This window comes from Tiliqua scincoides, chromosome 2, assembly GCF_035046505.1.
Source record: "Tiliqua scincoides isolate rTilSci1 chromosome 2, rTilSci1.hap2, whole genome shotgun sequence".
NCBI classification, from domain to species: Eukaryota; Metazoa; Chordata; class Lepidosauria; order Squamata; family Scincidae; genus Tiliqua; species Tiliqua scincoides.
Genome location: NC_089822.1, coordinates 198,088,767 through 198,105,065, shown reverse-complemented (window position 1 = coordinate 198,105,065; position 16,299 = coordinate 198,088,767). Strand labels below are relative to the sequence as shown.

General features: G+C 39.9%; 1 protein-coding gene across 2 annotated transcripts in view; it reads left to right on the top strand.

Moving 5' to 3' along the window:
- CLINT1 (clathrin interactor 1) overlaps positions 1 to 15,959 on the top strand; it is a 78,663-nt gene extending 62,704 nt beyond the window's left edge. The window contains exons 8-12 of one of the 2 annotated variants that reach the window (XM_066617059.1): positions 1,296 to 1,368; positions 8,265 to 8,345; positions 12,327 to 12,622; positions 13,246 to 13,450; positions 14,207 to 15,959. In XM_066617059.1, coding sequence (XP_066473156.1) covers positions 1,296 to 1,368; positions 8,265 to 8,345; positions 12,327 to 12,622; positions 13,246 to 13,450; positions 14,207 to 14,571 — 1,020 coding nt within the window. In that variant the 3' untranslated portion in view covers positions 14,572 to 15,959. The remainder of the gene's footprint in view (positions 1 to 1,295; positions 1,369 to 8,264; positions 8,346 to 12,326; positions 12,623 to 13,245; positions 13,451 to 14,206) is intronic. The other variant, XM_066617060.1, reaches the window with a different exon arrangement.
- Positions 15,960 to 16,299: the final 340 nt, after the last annotated feature.

Sequence of the window (16,299 nt, the reverse complement as noted above, 5' to 3'; positions counted from 1 at the left end):
ATGTTGACCACCTCCCTGTGTTGACCAATTCCTCCAGTCCCTTGGGTGGTCAACTTAAAAGAAGTTCTAATGTATATACATACCCACCTTTCTTCTGCACTCAAGGCAGCTTATAATATAAAACACCAGTACAGATTAATTGAAAACTATACTAAAACGTTAAAATGGTTATAACAATAAGAACAGTCGTGTGCCTGTAATAGATTTCCTTGGGGCAAATGCCCCAGGCGCTAACCGCTAGTACCCCACAGAAGTCTCTCTGAGGCTCCCGATGGTGGCTGAAACTGTGCTTCCGGTTTGCTGGAAGCACAGTTTATAGTGCCGGGAAACCTCACAGAGGTTTCTCCGGCATGGAAGGAGGTCACGCGAGGCTCTGTGAGCCTCTGATGGGGGGTGGATTTCTGCGTGGGGGGGTGGCGATAGCTTTGCTTTGCCCCAGGCACGGGTCTGCAGAGGTCCACAGCTGAATAAGAGGCCAGACCCCAATAGATCGCATAAGACCTGTGGCCTCCAAACTCTGGCCTAGTGGCCACTGGAATTCTAGGCGTGGCAATGGCAAAGTCTTACAATTCCTGTGTGCAGCAACCAGTATTTGTGCCGTGTGATTGCACAGCCTTGCACCATTGCACTAGAAATCTACCCTGCCACTTCATTTTGCAATGAACTTACATGTAAATGAAGACTATTTTAGTATTTTTAATGTCTCAAGATTAAATTTTAAGACTTTGTAGTAATACTGACAACATGGCACTTGTAATCTCAGGTGAATAACGTATTTTAGATAACTATTAAATTTCATTTCAAAGATTATCTTCAACTATATGTTTTTCTTTTAGGGGTGGTCTTGTCTTACTGCTTTCCTGCAAACATTTTGGCAGCTGGGTCATTTCTTTGGATAGCTATTGTTAAAACACAGGGTCTTGTCTTCTGTATTCCTCTTTCTGTTTCTAACGTTCCTAATGAAAATGTGTTTCCAGTAACAGCAAACATTGAATGCAGCCCATCTTTGTCCTGCTTCACTGAAGTCACACAAGTTTTAAGTAAACAGGTGGTCTTTTGTGCCTACTCTATTCAGGTTATCTAATAGCGCAGTCTTGTGTGTGTTTACTCAGAAGTAAGTCCCATTGTGTTCAGTGGGGCTTACTTGGGTAAGTGCGTATAGGATTGCAGCCCCAAGTCATTTATTGCAAACTGTTTTCCATGCAGATGGCCTTCAAGATACTTTTGTTCTGGGATTGTAACATGCTTCACATCTACTCCAGATTTTAACACAATTAAATTGTGCTTATCCTTAGGTTCCGGGCAACAAGTCCTCCAATGACCTGGTTGATCTTTTGTTTGATGGTGCTGATCAGACAGTCTCAACAGGTAAGCATTAGTTCTGTGTTCTGCCTGAGTAATTCCATTAGTCACAAGCCTATACTCTCTTTGGGGAGAGTTCGAGGGATTAAAGTGAGCATTGTAAAGCTAAAGGAAGTGGTATGAGTCACTTAAAGATGGAGCTGTGCATACATTCATAGCACCACATGCAAATTACTGTATTACATAGATTAATAATAACCATAACAGAAAGATTCTCAGCTAAGTTGGTCTGTCAGGGACTGCGGTGGCTGGATTGCAGTGTTATTCATAATTAATATGAATTAATTATGAATTAATTATGCAGCGTAATTATGTTATTCATAATTAATTTTAAAAGCATGTAATCCAGTCAGGTTTCACCACTTTTCATGTTACCCGTTAAGAGAGGCAGTGGTGGAAATGGATGGCTTCCATTCACAAGTCGCATCTAATGTATACAACAAAAGTGAACTCACTCTTTCTATTGTTGTTATCACCAATGACTCTTGGACGACCTCTGCCTAGAGAAAGAAATTGAATCTTTTGTTCACTTTGAAAAGGCTGTTGTACAATCAGACTTTATTTTTATTGCTTTGCATATTGAAGTTCTGGTTTCATAAATTAAAAGCCATGAACAGTCCTAGGTAACTGTGGTAGGCATGAAATATTGAACGGGTTCTACTTGTACTCCTTTGTTCTAATATTCTTATCATAAAAGAATCAACCAGAGATGTGAGATCTGCCTGTTGATAGTAATGATTGTATCATCCACGCACTATCTTTTAAAGAGAGCAATTAAGAGTTGGTATAACTTAAAAGACAGAGTATTGTTTCTGTTAGGAAGCATTTCTCAGCAATTTAACACAGAGCTAAGATATTCATAGGCAGATGACAGATTTTTTTTTTGGTCATTCCCCATCTATAAGAGCTGATGTCGCATAGTGACTGAGCTGTGAAGTGGGATATTCCGAGTTCAGATCTCTGCTCTGCCCTGAAATCATGAGGTGGTCTTGGGCAAGCCTTTCACTCTCAGCCGCAGCTGCCAGCTGCACTATGGGGATGTTGTTATTCAGCTTACAGGGTTGTTATAAGGAAAGCATAAAAATACAGGTTGAATATCCCTTATCCAAAATTCTGAAATGCTCCAAAATAAAAACTTTACCACCCCACAGGGGCTGGTCCCACCAGCAGAACTCACTTTCCCAGTCCCAGCTGAGAAAAGCAGCACCTTGGAACACAACATTAGTCTAATGAAGGAAGAGGCGGGAGAGTGATGTGCCCTGCTTCGCGGGGGGGGGGGGGGAGATGCTCAGCTGCTTCAGGAACTACTTTAAAGCAGCTGTAAAGGTGGACGGCGGAAAGCAAAGGTTCACATGTGCAGGTGCCGCTTCTTGGCAGTAAGCCTTGTGGATGTTGGTGGAGCTTTTCTCCAAGGGAGGCATGCACTGCAAAACTGCAACCTTACACAAGCTTCCAAAATCCAAAACACTTACGGTCTCAAGTATTTTGGATAAGGGACACCAAACCTGTACTACATGTAAAGTGTCTGGCATGCTCAGAAAGCACTCTACAAATGCCCACTGCAATTGGAAGCGAATTTCGCAACTCCTCCCCACAAACAGAGGCACTTTTCGTCTTGTTCTTGGGGATCACAGCTACAAATCATAGCTTGATAGCCCTTTTTATATCACTTTTCCTGCTACAGTGAAAATTAATTTTTTCCTCTTTCCACATCAGCATTTAGGAGATGTCCTAGAAATGAGACATGTTACCAGCTGGCCATTGCAAATAATGTCTTTGCTGCCCTAAGAAGGCAGATGGAAGGAGTTAATTTAGAACGACAGTTCTCATTTGGGAGTCTTCAAGACTAGCTACTCACGTTGTAAAGATCAGCACTGTCCTTTACACGCAAGTCACTTTTGCTGACCAGTGTACTGCTTGCTGCACAGGATATGGGAGTGTAGTTTGTTTCGTGCACGTAACAGTAAAGTGGTCAAAAGTAGACTTTGATTTATCTTGTAAAGTTATTTGCAGTGAAAATGCATACTTTAAAGAATCTATAGAGGTGTTTACCAAGCAGTTACATTGTACGAGGGTCGCCCAGAAAGTAATGCACCACATTTTTTTTCTTCAACAATTATTTATTGAACACAATGAAACTCGTATGTTTCCTACAAGAGCAGAAAGCATTTTCTCCTGTAGAGAAAAGAGGGCATTCCTAACAGCGGGTAGGAACAGTAGAGTATGATTAGGTCACATGGTCTCCTCAGCACTAAGGGCTCCCTTGCCCTGACAAAGAAAGGGACAGTTGGATGTCATGTGCCTAATTTTATTAAACTAAAACATTGTTCATTGTTAAAGAATGATATTTAACATTCATGGGGGGGGACTAGGGCTCCCACTGAAAGTTTTTCAGTCAAGGAGTGAATTAAATACCAATGATACGGAAAAGTCACTTTTCCAGAAATTAAGTTGGCAACCCCATGCATGCTTTCCTGGGGGTAAGCCCTATTGAACACAGTGGAAGGTACTTCTGAGTAGACATGTCTAGGATTGTATTGTCTGGTCATTTTCAGTGAATTGTCATTCTGATTTACAAAGATGTATGTACATGTTATTGCATCTCTGTAGTACCCTGTTATGTGTTGGGCAAATCTCATAAGGATCTGATGAAATCCTGTTCTACAAGGTTGCGACTCAACCATCGGTGTTACCGGTCCTCTGCCATTCAGCAGGTTCACATAGAGCTTTATCTGGAAAAGGCAGTCGAGGTTTTGCACTGTTGCATGACTTGTGACACCATTCTATAGCATTCTAATTATCACAACTTCATAGATTTGTTGTTAATTTAATAGCAAAGCATTTGGTGTTTTTTTTAAGGAAGCTGTTTGATATAACAGGGAGCTTACAGCTTAACATGCAGAAGCAGACAAACTTTGGTTCATAGGATTCCATGTGAATTTTTCCTTACTGTGATTTCAAACATGGCCTTTTCTAGTTTGAAGAGACACTTGGCCAACAGTCTGAGGCAAAGAAGGAAGGCCTATAGCCAGGGAGACAGACCAGGGACAGAATGCACTTGCTCCCAGTGTGGAAGGGATTGTCAATCCCGAATCGGCCTTTTCAGCCACACTAGATGCTGTTCCAGAACCACCATTCAGAGCGCGATACCATAGTCTTTCGAGACTGAAGGTTGCCAACACAACGATTTCAAACTGGAAGTTAATTGTACCCAAAGTTATTTCATCCTGGTTTTGAATTGGCTTTATGCATTTGTCATATCATAATTCTGTTTTAATTTGGTTATTAGATTTCATGTACCCTCATGTACCAAATCAGTCTTGAGCATGGATTCATCAGTGCCAGTGGCTTGATTGTGGGCCGCTGTGAGATACAGGAAGCTGGACTAGATGGGTCTATGGCCTGATCCAGTGGGGCTGTTCTTATGTTCTTGATTCTGATTACCACAGTGTGTGAGCGCGTTCATGCATGTCCACATGTGCTGCATGTTGTGCATGCATGTGGTAGCACATGCTGTTTATTTCCCCTTTTGATTAACCAAATGTATTGATTGTCTTCAAATATTCAAATCATGTCTTCAAATTATTCAAATATTTGAATAAATGAGGTGATGTTTAGCAATTCATAAATCTCCAGCACAACTTCCACAGTGATTGAAGATCTTTGCTTGTAACTGTCCAATCTGTCTTTGCTTGCATAGGCTGCAAAAGAATTCATCACCTCTGAGAATGTAGAGGGATCAGGTTTCCTGCTTTCTTTGTGTTTCCTCCTTTGTAATAAATCCATCATATTCTGAAGGTAGATGCCCCTGTTTGAACACCAAACATGCCTTCCTAATACTGACTAAAACAAATACAGTAGCATTAAAGAGGAATACAAGTACACATATAGTAGAAAAGGAATAGTTTATTTTATTACTGCTAACCATTTATTAAAAAGAAGATGGTTCTTGTTTAATTAACCCAGTTGAGAGTAGCAGATGGGGCAGAATGTCTTGCAGCGATAAGACAATTCAGAAATGGCACCAGATGTTGGAAGCTGTCCCTGGTGGTGTTTGAGTGCAACACAGATGTTAGAGTCCCACCTGGCTAGTCTCTAAGCACTGCAGGCTAAGCAGCTGTGATGTAACCCATATAATGTACGCAAACACTAAAAGCAGAATAATTGAGTTGCTGCTACTCCTCAGAAGGGTGTGACTGCTGGGAGGTGAAAGATTTTACGGACAAACCGTAACAGCAAAGGCCAACTTTTTTTCCTGCTTTCAAGGGAAGAAAGTGACTGGTTAATGTGCTACATAGGAGAAGCCTAAAGCCTTTTTAAAACCCAGACTGATTTAGAGTTGTTTCCCTATTTTCTACATAGGGAAAATCTCTGTTCAGGAAGAACACATACATTGTATTGGGTAAGTTGGCACAAGTACAGTTGACCAGCTTCTTGCACACAACAGACCTGTGCAAATTCAAGCACATGTGCTCGCCCCCCCCCCCCAAAAAAAAGACAGAGAAAAACAGTTTAAACAGTGCAGGCAACTCTGCCCGCCATTCCACATATTCTGTGCCCCAGAGGGAGCCTGAAAGAGAGAATGAAGCTGCACTTCTCTCAGGTGCTGCATATCTCTAATATTGTACTTTTAGTATTTTAAAGAGACAATGTATATTTGTTGGATTTAAGGGAGTTTTGACTATATGCCATTTTGGCTTTACTTGCCAACCTCTGTACATAACCTTTGCATAAAATGCCAGCCGACTGTATTTCTCTTACTCTGAATACAATGGTCTCAAAACTTCTCATTTGCCTGACCTGTGTGTAATCCAGACACACATTTCATACAAGGAGGCATATATATTCCTCTCTCCCACAAGAAAATGGGATAAATCTTGGTAGGAGAGACAATATTATGACTAAACTGGCCTGCACTATAGCTTGATATATCAGAACTGTGTCCAGTTTGGATGATGTGTCTTTTTTTTTTTCTGGATTTGTAAAATATGCTGTAGGGAAGAATAGTTAAAATACTGTATTTTGAAGTAAATAATTCATTGATAGCATACAAATGCATATTGGTACTTTAATATTCTTGATGCAGAAAGGAAGTAAACTTATAAAAAATGAACACCTGTGTAGGCTTTATGCCTTGAAATCTTGAATCTGAAGTTATGGGCAAGTCAGTTGCACTTTGTCTTGCATATGAGTTAACATGTAAGAGGACTCTTTAAATTTTTCATTGTAAGCTGCGATGAATTGTCATAAACAAACAAAAGGATTCCTCCTATCAAAAGCTATTTTGTATGTTATCTTTAGTTCTTGAGTTAGAGTTGCTTTAATCTTTACTGGGTGATATTTCTACCAAACCTTCTTGGTGGTCTCTTACCAGTTGTGTTCTCTGAAGCTTTAGCTTTCTTTATAAATTATTACCAAAACTATGAACTAGAACATATGCCACTTGCTCTGTGTTGGTGTATAAGTGGTAAATTGTAATTGAACCATATACGGAGGAATAATTCAACTGGACTGGATTAATTTAGAGATGGAGAGTAGGGGCGAAAACCATTTAAGCTTCAGGACTTTCAATTTTGATATGGCTTGATGTATTTCCCTTACGTTGTTCGCTCTCAGTTGTGCTCCCATGTCTAATGTGAGTGTTCTCTTTCCTGTGTTCAATGGGGATGGTCTGGTGCCCCCTGGATCTGTCTTGATTTAACTCTTGCAATATTCTTAGCCCATTTATTATTAGCTTGGTCATATCAAAATAGCACAACCATGCAAAAATTGAGGGACGAAGTTCACAAACTGATCACAGAAGAGCACAAGGACCAGTGGCGTAGCTAAGGGGGTGCAGGGGGTAGCAGTCATACTGGGCATCAAGCTTTAGGGGGGCAACAAACTGAGCTTGACGCTAGTGACCAAAATTGTGAAAATCTTGATATGAATGATTAATACCATCATGTTATATATCATTGGAAAGGTAATTTAATGCAGAGTGCAATGAAACAAACGGCAACAGAATATCTGTTTTCTATCAAAAGTTATGGCCAATTAACTAGAAAATGGAAACACAACTGACTTGTGGAACAAAAAGTGGATTTGCTTAACTCCAAACTGACCTATGAGACTGTTTGTTCTGAGTGCCAATGAGATGTTGTTGTGATTCAGCATGGAACCAATAACTTTTTATTTATTTACTTAATTAAATTTGATTTTGAAATGCAGGGGTGAGTTACAAAATCTTCTTGGTTGGAGATAGACGCTTTAGCTATGCCACTGACTGGGGGGAGGCAGCAGAGCAAGTGGGTGGTGAGCTGCTGGGGGGAGGAAGTGGGTTCCTCCCAATTTTCACTTTTTTAAAAGCCTGGGTGTGATGTCACTTCCGGCTGTGACATCACTTCCAGGGCAACACTTTGAGCTTGGCACCGGGCTACAGGATCATTAGCTACGCCACTGACAAGGACATTATTGTGACAGCTGTCTGGGCGGCTAGGCAAAAGCCCAGTTTGCAGAATTTCTATGGACGAGCTTTTGTTAGCATGAAAAAATGGCATGGAAATGTTGCTTGTCTTGTCCCAGCACAGATTCCAGATGCCTTCAGTGCACATAGTACTAATTAGGTACTTGATACATGTCCCTCAAATTCTCATTGTGGGACAATAAGTGCCTGAAGTAGATAATGCCTTAATAGCCAATCTACTGCATGTTGCAGTGAAGGGAGATTACACCGGAGCACTTGCTGGATCCTGCTTTTTACTAAAACTGTGAATCTTGATGGATCCTGGTTCTATATGGACAGGAGGTTTAAATGAGGCTTAATGCTTCAATAGTTATAGGCTTTTATTGATTTATTTTGCAACTGTTGAAGTTGAGTTTTCTAGTTCATATAGCAACCTGTTGGTTCTTTCTGGCTTTAGACGGAACTGCGGACCCCTTTGGAGGGTTTGCTGACTTCAGCTCTGCTGCTGCTGCTTCTGCAAGCTGCCCCACATCACAAGGTACGTCCTTTACTGGTAACAAAGCTGCTAAAATGGGAAGAATGGGTTGGAACAAAAGCTGCATCCTTCTTTAGGTTTGCATAACTTTGAAGGTGTCTTCATTTTATGTTTTTATGTACTTCCCTTCATAGTGCTAGTTACTTTTATTGAAGTGCCTTGTAATTTCGCTGTGGCTGAAGTATAAGTTGGCTATCTTGCTTCCTACTTGAACAGAGGGATTTATTGTTTTAGTAAGTTTTACTGTTATCCCTTAACGCACACATCCTGTTAGTGTGCATATCCTGAAACATTGCAGATGTCCTTAAGAACGTAATCCCTGCTGAATCAGGCCGTAGACCCATCTAGTCCAGCTTCCTATGTCTCACAGTGGCCCACCGCTGTGGTCCTTCTGGAATATTAGAATATTAACACTCTACAAAGACTTACTGCCACCCGAGTTGCATACAGCAAAGGAGCAATTTATGTATATTGGTGCACCTTTGTGAGGCCTTCAAACCCACTATGTTTCGCTCTTATAAAACAATTGCCACCCTCTTACTTGTAGTTAGGGAATTTTTCTGAACACATGAACTGGCTAATAAAATGTAAGCTCTTCGGCTGTCCTGAATGTTGCTGTGTCCCATATTCACCCGGGATGTGTCAAATTTAATGTCTAGGAATACCTCCCAAAACATGACTTCCTTAAGCTCTGTGGTGTGACAGTGCTCTTTGTCTTGGGTGTGAGTGACAGCTGCTGCAATCAATGGAAGCAGTGTATTCCGGCTAATGCAGATCAACTGGCACCCATCACCTTCCTTATCCTGACCAATCTCTCCTATATCAGTGTTTCTCACAGCACTCAACTTTGCAGGAATGTGTGCCTTTCCTTATGAGAGGTATTACTGAATAGTTGAGTTTTTTTTAATTGGTTTATATTGGTAGAAGTCATTTACAGCACAATCCCAGGGAATGTCTACTCAGAAGTAAGCCCCATTGTGTTCAGTGAGGCTTACTCCCAGGAGAGTGAGACTAGGATTAGAGCTTCAATAGATTTCAAACAAAGCTCAAGTAGAAATGGTTTTTACACATTTTTTGCTTGCATACATCACAGTTGTAAAGTCACATGGAATAATTATGTACATGGGTCTATGCAAGTGCTAGTTGTAGAACTCCTTTACTTTCTAACTGTAAAGAACGGGATTGGGTGGTGGCTGCTAGCCTCTACTAATATCTGTGTACAATTCTGGAATCATTCAGCATGTAGATCACCCAGAGATGTCTCTACAGTGATAAAAACAGATAACACGTACTTAAGGTAACATTTGGAACTCCATTTCTGTGAGGCCTGTAGTAATTTCCTGTGACCTACAGTAATTAAGCCTTCTAAGAATTGCGTGTCACAAGTTCACATACATCACAGTAGTTTGTGCTGAGAAGAAGGCTGAAATTAATCCAGGAAATTCTTGAATAAAAAAGGTCTTTATGCAATGTTGTACAAATGGATGCTTTACTTTAGGCAGGCTTGCTACATGTCTGGGGGGCAGGGAAGGAAGTGCTCATTTGAAACACACAAATGAATGAAATGAGTTTCATTCAAACTCAGAATTACCCAGTGGCACAGGGAGATCATTGTTAAATTGTCACATTTAGAGCTAAATGCAAGGGTGAAGGGATGTGTGCTAATGTTACGATTGATCCTAAATGATTGCCTTTGTCTTGGGAAAAAGGTAAATTCCCTCCTTGTTTGTTTTTTGTCAGAGCAATAATAATAATAATAATAATAATAATAATAATAATAATAATAGCTATGCATCTAAATGATGAAAAAGCCCATAGATTAATGTGTGACATGGTTGATCTCTGGAGCTAGACTTGACCAGCATTTTGTTCAAGACATAGCTGAAAAATTGTTCTACCGCAAAGCATTGTCTATTTTATTTTTCTCAGCCATCTGAAATAAAGTATGCTATCTTAGGGGAAAGATCTATAATAATTGAACTGAGAACTGAGCCCTTAAATACTTTAAGCTGCACTTTTCTGCCTTGATTTTGCAGTTTATTGAAAATACAGGTTTGGGGAGTTTGAAACTTATTATGCAAATAATGCAGCCTAACGATATATTCCTTTATCAGTATTAATATGATTAATCTGTACCGATCACCATTATGCAAGAAGTCAGCAATGATTAATCATTCTCGAACAATAAAGCCCCTCTAGAAATCTTTGTTGATTAATCATCTTTGGTAAAGTTCCCAAAAGAGTGGCAACAAACGCCTCCATTTTCCCTGCTTCCTCAATTCATGTGTTTAGAAGTGAGCCTCCAGTAACTAGAGAATCGACACATTCAGCATTTACTTATCCATCAGGAATACTTAAAGTGTGCTTAAATTTTTAATAGGCAGTACTAATTGAAATACTCCCAATAAAATCCCTTTTGTAAGGGAGATCAAAGCAAAATGTTTCACTGTGGCCCTGAGCTAATGAATTTCAACCCACTGCTTGCATTATAGTGGGTTGTGGTGCATAGATATTTGTGAATGTTCTTTTCCCTCCCTCTCTTTTTCTTACTTAAATTTTAATCCACAGTGGAGTCAAATTAATTAAAATAAGGTTTTTATACCCAGGTGCACAGGTAGTATTAAGAATTATTGACATGAGGTATAAATTATTGCAACGGTTTTAAGATCAGGTGAGTTAAATTCTAGGTAATAGACAAGTTATAGCTCACTAATGCCTAGCCAGCTGCAGAGGCTAGATTATCCTGAAAATCAGTGGGGGGTCTCATCTCTCTGACCTTACATTTCCCAAGTCTGTCATTCTTCACTTGGGTAGGAAAACTCATCAAGTGTTCATGTAATTATTGATTAAAAATCCTGAATTATTTCCTTTCTGTCTGCACTGACATAACTCTTGAATGTGAATTACATCTTGAACACTTGTGATATTTCTTGCTTTCACGATTTTGGAGCATTTTTCCCTCCAATGTTTTGCTTCTACATAGTGAGTAAATTGGCTGTATGTGCTGATGTATGTTGGACCAAAATAGTCTAATCTGTTGAACTGTCAGACAGACACTTGATTACGTGAACCTTGCAACTGACAGACTCACTTATCAGGGCTAAGAAAAGATAATTGTAGCTACAGCAATCTTATTTTTTTCATCACTTTTGCAACTTACTGTTTTGCTTATTCAACTATGACAATAAAAAAAAAATTTGGAAGTAAACTAGTTCCACTGACGAGAAAGGAAATATTTTGCAGGGTTCTCGATACACTAGCTGTACAAAGATTTGAGAGCTTACATGCACTTTGAATGCATATTTCTCAAAGCACCCGTCGAGCACTAAATAAATACCACCCGATGCTGTTAACAAGCACAACAGAGGTGAGATAAACACCCTGAGGCAGCTGAATTGGAAAGTCCATGATTTTATTGGTATCCCACTTAGCTACAGATTTAATAACTCTTTGTACAATAAGTAATTTATATGCAATCAGATGAATTTGAACAAATTGCTGTTTTTATGACTCCTTGTAACAGTGAGACTAGCCTTGTTCCCATTGATTGATTCAAAGCATCACCCAGTGTTGCCAGTTTGCCTGAGACTTCTTGTTTTGGTTACTTAGCAGTTTAGGTGCTACATTTCCGCTCTGCTTTTGGAGGCCTCCTGGCCCCCACCACAACTTTGTTGGTTGTAAGTTTGCTTAGGATCCCACAGGTTCATCTATTAGGAGTTTTGTGTTCCACTCCTGCAGCATCCACAGGTGACACATTATCCAGCCATATTTTTCAGCGCTGATGAGGGGGTTTCTTATTTTTCTTGCTACCCTGTTAAAATTGTTGGAATATTCATGAGAGAGAGTAATGTCCAGATGGAGAATCTACCTGCAGATGTTAATCTGGATGAACACAAATCAGCTCTCATTTGTTTCAGTTCAGGGAATGTGGCATTTGTTCTGTGCCTTTCCTAGAGTCTCTTACCTTTCTTTCCCCCTCCCCAGGTACAGCTGCAAGTGGGAATGGAGAGTTTGGCGACTGGAGTGCCTTCAACCAAACCTCTCCATGCCCTGCTGCTTCAGCTGGAGAGCTCTTTAGTGGCTCTGCTCAGCCAGCTGTTGAGCTCTTTGGTGGCTCTACTCAACCGAACGTTGGCCAGTCTCCAGCTCCTTCAAATTCTGCTGACCTCTTTGATTTGATGGGTTCCTCCCAAGCCACCATGACCTCCTCCCAAAGCATGAATTTCTCTATGATGGGTTCCAGCAGTGTCAACATCAATCTACCTATGTCAAGGTCACAGGTATGGTGCAGTTCTGCAGTCCTTTAATGGCTATTTTCTCCAAGTAAGAAAAGATAGCTAAATCGTTTTGACAAACTCCTAGTTTGAAGCATCTTTTCTGTAGCTCTCAGGTGCCACCTTGTCTTTTTGCTTCTGTTGCTACTGCATTAGATTCAGTTAAATTAAGAGAAGAACCTCTTAAGTAGTCCAAGTCATAGTAGGACATATGGCTATGGCACCTGGAAGGGGGGATTTTCACCTGTTTCTGGTTCACAGAGGATTTTGCCCAGGTGAAAAGTGGTTTACTGTTGAAAGCAAAGTCTTCTGAGCCACTAAACTTCACAGAATTTTCCGTATACTTCAGATTAAATTGGGGGGGGGGGTGGAAGGATGAAAGAAGAGGAACTGACGCCTTGGCCTTTTCAGTTCCACCCTTGGCATCAAGAGATGATCTTGAGAATTTTATGAACATGAAACTTCAGCTTTCTGACTCCTTTCGTTCTCTTCCACAAGCATAAAAGTCCATCAGTTTCTCTTTATGGCAACTGAAAGAATTGTTTTCCCTCTGAAAGAATGAGAGCTGTAAAAATACAGTATGCAATGAATAGAATAATTTTAAAGATCTCTTTTTGTTATGCTTCTAGCCTTTGCAGAGTGTTAACCCAATGATACAGAAGCCTAATCCACTTTATAATCTGGGCACAGAGATGGTCCCGAAAAACATAAACAAAACTATGCCATCTACTTGGTCAGATCCCAGTGTAAATATCAGTTTGGACAATTTAGTTCCTGGTATGCAGCCTTCCAAGCCCCAGCAACCATCTCTGAACACCATGATTCAGCAACAGAGTAAGTGACCATTTCAGATGAATATTGTTGTTGTGCATGTTTCGTCAGTACATTTGAAAAACAAAAGCAAACTCTCTGGTTCCTGTCGATGTAACTTGTGACCCACCAGCCATGTGGTAAGTGTGCTTGATAGCCCTCCTAGTTTCCCAGTGGGGAGTGATAGAAGGAGACTTACCAAGGTCATAGGGGGCTGATGAGCTGTATTTGGTTTTTCAGTTCCCAAAGTTATAATAGCCTTCTTGTCCGTGAATTTTTCAAGAGGGGAGAAAATCTTGAAAATGATATCGTGTCTTCTCTCAAATTTATTGCCCTGTAGGGGGTACACTTCAAACAAAGAAGACAGTTGAAGATAATATTCTTTGTCCTCTCCATTTACCACAAGTCTGAAGAGGAACAAAGGAAGTTCAGAAGAAGGTTCCCAGAAAGAACTGATCTGTGGGAAGATCACTACATACTTGAGTCCCTGTGGGTAGTACCTAACAGATTCGTAGAGGAAGTAGGACAAGCAGTTAGGAGGATAGGCAAGTAGGAGGCAAATTGTATGAACTGCTCCTGTCAGGCACAGAGAAATATGTTTCGTCTGATGCCCTTAGGAATCACCAGCTCAGAATTATGACACATTATTTTTAATGCACTCCCAATACTGGAAACAAGTGGGGAAGTGAGAAATAGACTTGCTTTTTTTCCTCTTAACTGCAAAAATAGTGAAATAAGCCAGACTTCTAATTAAAACTTTACTTTTTTCCCTCTCTGTAGATATGCAACAACCTATGAATGTGATGTCTCAGAATTTTGCAACCTTGAGCCTCAACTCACCACCCAGCATGATGCCTGTTCGACCTCCAGCAAACCCATTGCTGGGAGGACCTGTTCCAGTGGGGATGGGGATGCCTTCTGTGATGACTGGCACAATGGGCATGGCTTCCATGGGAAGCGCACCTATGATGAACCAGGGAATGCTAGGGATGAACGTGAACATGGGAATGCCAGCTGCTGGAATAGGTTTGTCAGGCACGATGGGCATGGGGGTTCCTAATATAGCCATGGCACCCGCCATGGCTCCCGGAACTGTGCAACCTAAGCAAGATGCCTTTGCCAGTTTTGCCAATTTTAGCAAATAAAGATTGTAAACCAACCAGATTGAATGAAGGATTTTAGCTGCACAAATAAAGCTGGGATAAGGGTGGAAAACGCTGATCAAATGCTTTTTTTTTTCCTTTTATCACTTACTTTAAAGGAACCTGCATAAAGAACCCAAAGGTCATTTTGTAGACTCTGATCCTGCTATTCAAGCTTTGGTGAGGTCAAAGGCTCTTCCAGTGAATCAGACGGTTGACATGGCAATGCCTAAGCCTTGTTTTGTAATAAGACACTTAAAAGCCTTTCTGGATGGCGGAACCAGTTTTAACTTTGAAACTTGTGGGAAGTCTGGAATTTGGGGGCTGGGTAAATCTGTGTGACTCTAATTTTCTACTTGATTTTCTCTTTTTCCCTCTTGGAATCTGTTTATCATAATTGGATCCATTCCTTTTCCTACCACTGAGTCAAATTGCAGTTAAAGTATGCTGTTCAATTTTTTATAAGAATATATATTTTTGTCCAAAAATGGCTTACATATGTGATTATGGCTAATTCAAAGGGACCTGGAATGTATATATACTTTTTGCTACTCTTCCAGCAACACTGCTAAACTATCCAAATTTTTGTTATAGACCTCTTCAAGTAATTTGCTGATGGGTAGGGTTTGTGGGCAGTTTCCTGCCTCTTCCTGCTGTAATATCTACTGCAGAACTGGTGCAAATGTCATCCAGAGCTGCTGTATGGTTTCCTGTCAGAGAACTTTAGAGAATATATATGGTTGGGATTTGTTTAGGGTGGTTTTTCTGCAGTCCTCCTTCTGTGATAACTGACATGCTTCTAGCACTCTCTGGGGCCACTGTTTACATCACAAAGTCAAAAGGCAACAATATTTATTTTTTCTTGCAGTGTCACAAAAAAAATATTTCATATTGTTTAAGTTAATAATGACCAGCTCTAAACCTCGTGTGAATCCAACAGTGTTGGATTTTAGATTTTATACATTTTGGTGATTTCACTTCTCTTATGTAAATATGGCCTTAGCAATTGCGGAATCCAGTAGAGAGGAATTAAAAAATAATAAAATATATATAGATTATATATATATATATATATTATTAAAGGAAACCTGTAGCAGATTTTATGGATTAATGAGAAAAAGGAATTAATGAAAGGCTTTTCTTTTCTTTTCCTGCTATGATTCTGCATTTAAGTTCACACACAAATCATGATTTTAGTCTGGAATGCAGAGGTTCAGTTTGTATTCACAAAGCCAGGGCTGCCATTGAGAAGTATTCTAGGTATGAAACTTTATTGCCTCCCCTTTCCTATGTTGGATTTTTTATTATTATTATTAAATTGATAAAACTTTATTTCCATTGTATTCATAATGTTCTGTTATACATAACATTAAAGTGTTCATTAAAAACAATGTTGGGGCTGCTTCTCCTTTCATTCCATCTGACATTTATGAGAGCGGTTGGGAAGAAAAAATAATTATAATTTGGGCAAAGTAATTTTTATAAATAATTTAAAATTGTTTAATGACTTTTTATCTCCCGCCTTTCCTATCTGACTCTACTGTTAGGAATTAAAAATGAAGAAGCCAAGATATCTTGACCCACTCCAGCCTTGCTAATGCTCCATCTCCAACATTTCTAATTAGGCAGAAATTCATGTACTTCAGCTAAGTGGTAATGAAAAGTGATTCATTTGCTGAATAAGAGATGAGAGTGAGTGTAATTAGCTGACTGCGGTTTTTAATCTTTCAA